General features: G+C 48.3%; 1 protein-coding gene across 1 annotated transcript; it reads left to right on the top strand.

The window, feature by feature from the left end:
• Window positions 1–2: 2 nt before the first annotated feature.
• On the top strand, window positions 3–1,154 carry GUITHDRAFT_156748 (hypothetical protein; the record flags this gene model as incomplete). Its single annotated transcript, XM_005817698.1, has 4 exons — window positions 3–225; window positions 273–791; window positions 850–949; window positions 1,046–1,154. Coding segments are annotated over exons 2-4 (326 nt in total), but the record flags the coding sequence as incomplete, so codon positions are not given.
• Between the last annotated feature and the right edge of the window lie 26 nt (window positions 1,155–1,180).

The raw sequence follows: 1,180 nt of genomic DNA, 5'->3' as shown, positions 1-1,180 counted from the left end.
CATCAGAAATTCCCGACTTTATTGATCGGGCACACAAGGAGTCAAGCTCACACGCAGAAATAAGAGAGACAATGACCAAATTCAAAGAGATCTGCGCAGCACAGGACCCAAGAGATATTTCTGAAAACTTGCGACGAACGAAGAAGACGCTTGGGGACGATAGGGAGTAAAGAGTCTCAAAATGCAATGGGCAAGAAGTCAGACTTTAAGCCCAAAGCCCCAATGCTGAGTCAACTGTCAGAGAAGTGCCACCCAAATACAATCGAACTTACGTCATGGAGGGATCTCCAGCCAGCGCTGCAACAGCCGGAGACAGCATATCTTCAAGAACTGAACCCGTTAATCGAAACATTCTTACAAAGCAGCTCCAAAGAATCAAGCAAAACCTTTTGGAATGCAAGACATCAAACCATGCTACACGTCGAGACTCTCGGGGCGAGAAACCAGGCACCACAAAAGATGTCCATAACTCTGGCGCCTGCACACGCAATCGTACCCATCATCCGAGGACTGATCACCCGGGGGCAGCCAGGAGGGTGGCGCTTAGTAGGATACAAAAACATCGAGCAATTCATCCCCATGAGATTGGCAAGAGACCTCGAAGATGAAACCCACACGGCAACCTTCTTTGCAGTGAACGGCTGTACATTGAACGGAACATGCGCACGGGCTGAATGTCAAACAAAGGGAAGAATGATTCCGCTGTACGACAGACGTCAGGAAAACAAAGAACCAAAGATCCTCTTCTTCTGCAAAAGCTGTCAATTATTCACTTCCATCAAACCACCGGACTTCGACCCCCCAGATCAAATCAATCAATATCAGACCAGGGAGATAGAAATAGCATACCCGCTGGAGCCAGGAGAGATTCAGGTCTGGATCCAAAGATTATCCAACCGCAAGGCAGCAGGCATGGATTTGATCTCAAATGAGATCCTGAAAGCTCTACCTGATAGCGCAAAGGAGGAGATAGGGGAAGTAATCAGCAAAGCTTTGACAGGAGACAAAAAGATGTTGAATATGCTGGCAAGGGTCAGGCTCTTACCAAAAAATGAGCTCTGTCACGTCCTGGAGAACCAACGACCTATATGCGTCCTCTCCTCGGTGACGCGGATCTTCCAGGCGGTCATAGCGCACAGACTCGCGAAAGCAGCTGAAAAACATAAGCTGCTGACGAACA

Source organism: Guillardia theta (genome assembly GCF_000315625.1).
Source record: "Guillardia theta CCMP2712 unplaced genomic scaffold GUITHscaffold_662, whole genome shotgun sequence".
Lineage (NCBI taxonomy): Eukaryota > Cryptophyceae > Pyrenomonadales > Geminigeraceae > Guillardia > Guillardia theta.
Note: the sequence above shows the minus strand (reverse complement) of the source record. Positions and strands in the feature narration are given on the sequence as shown.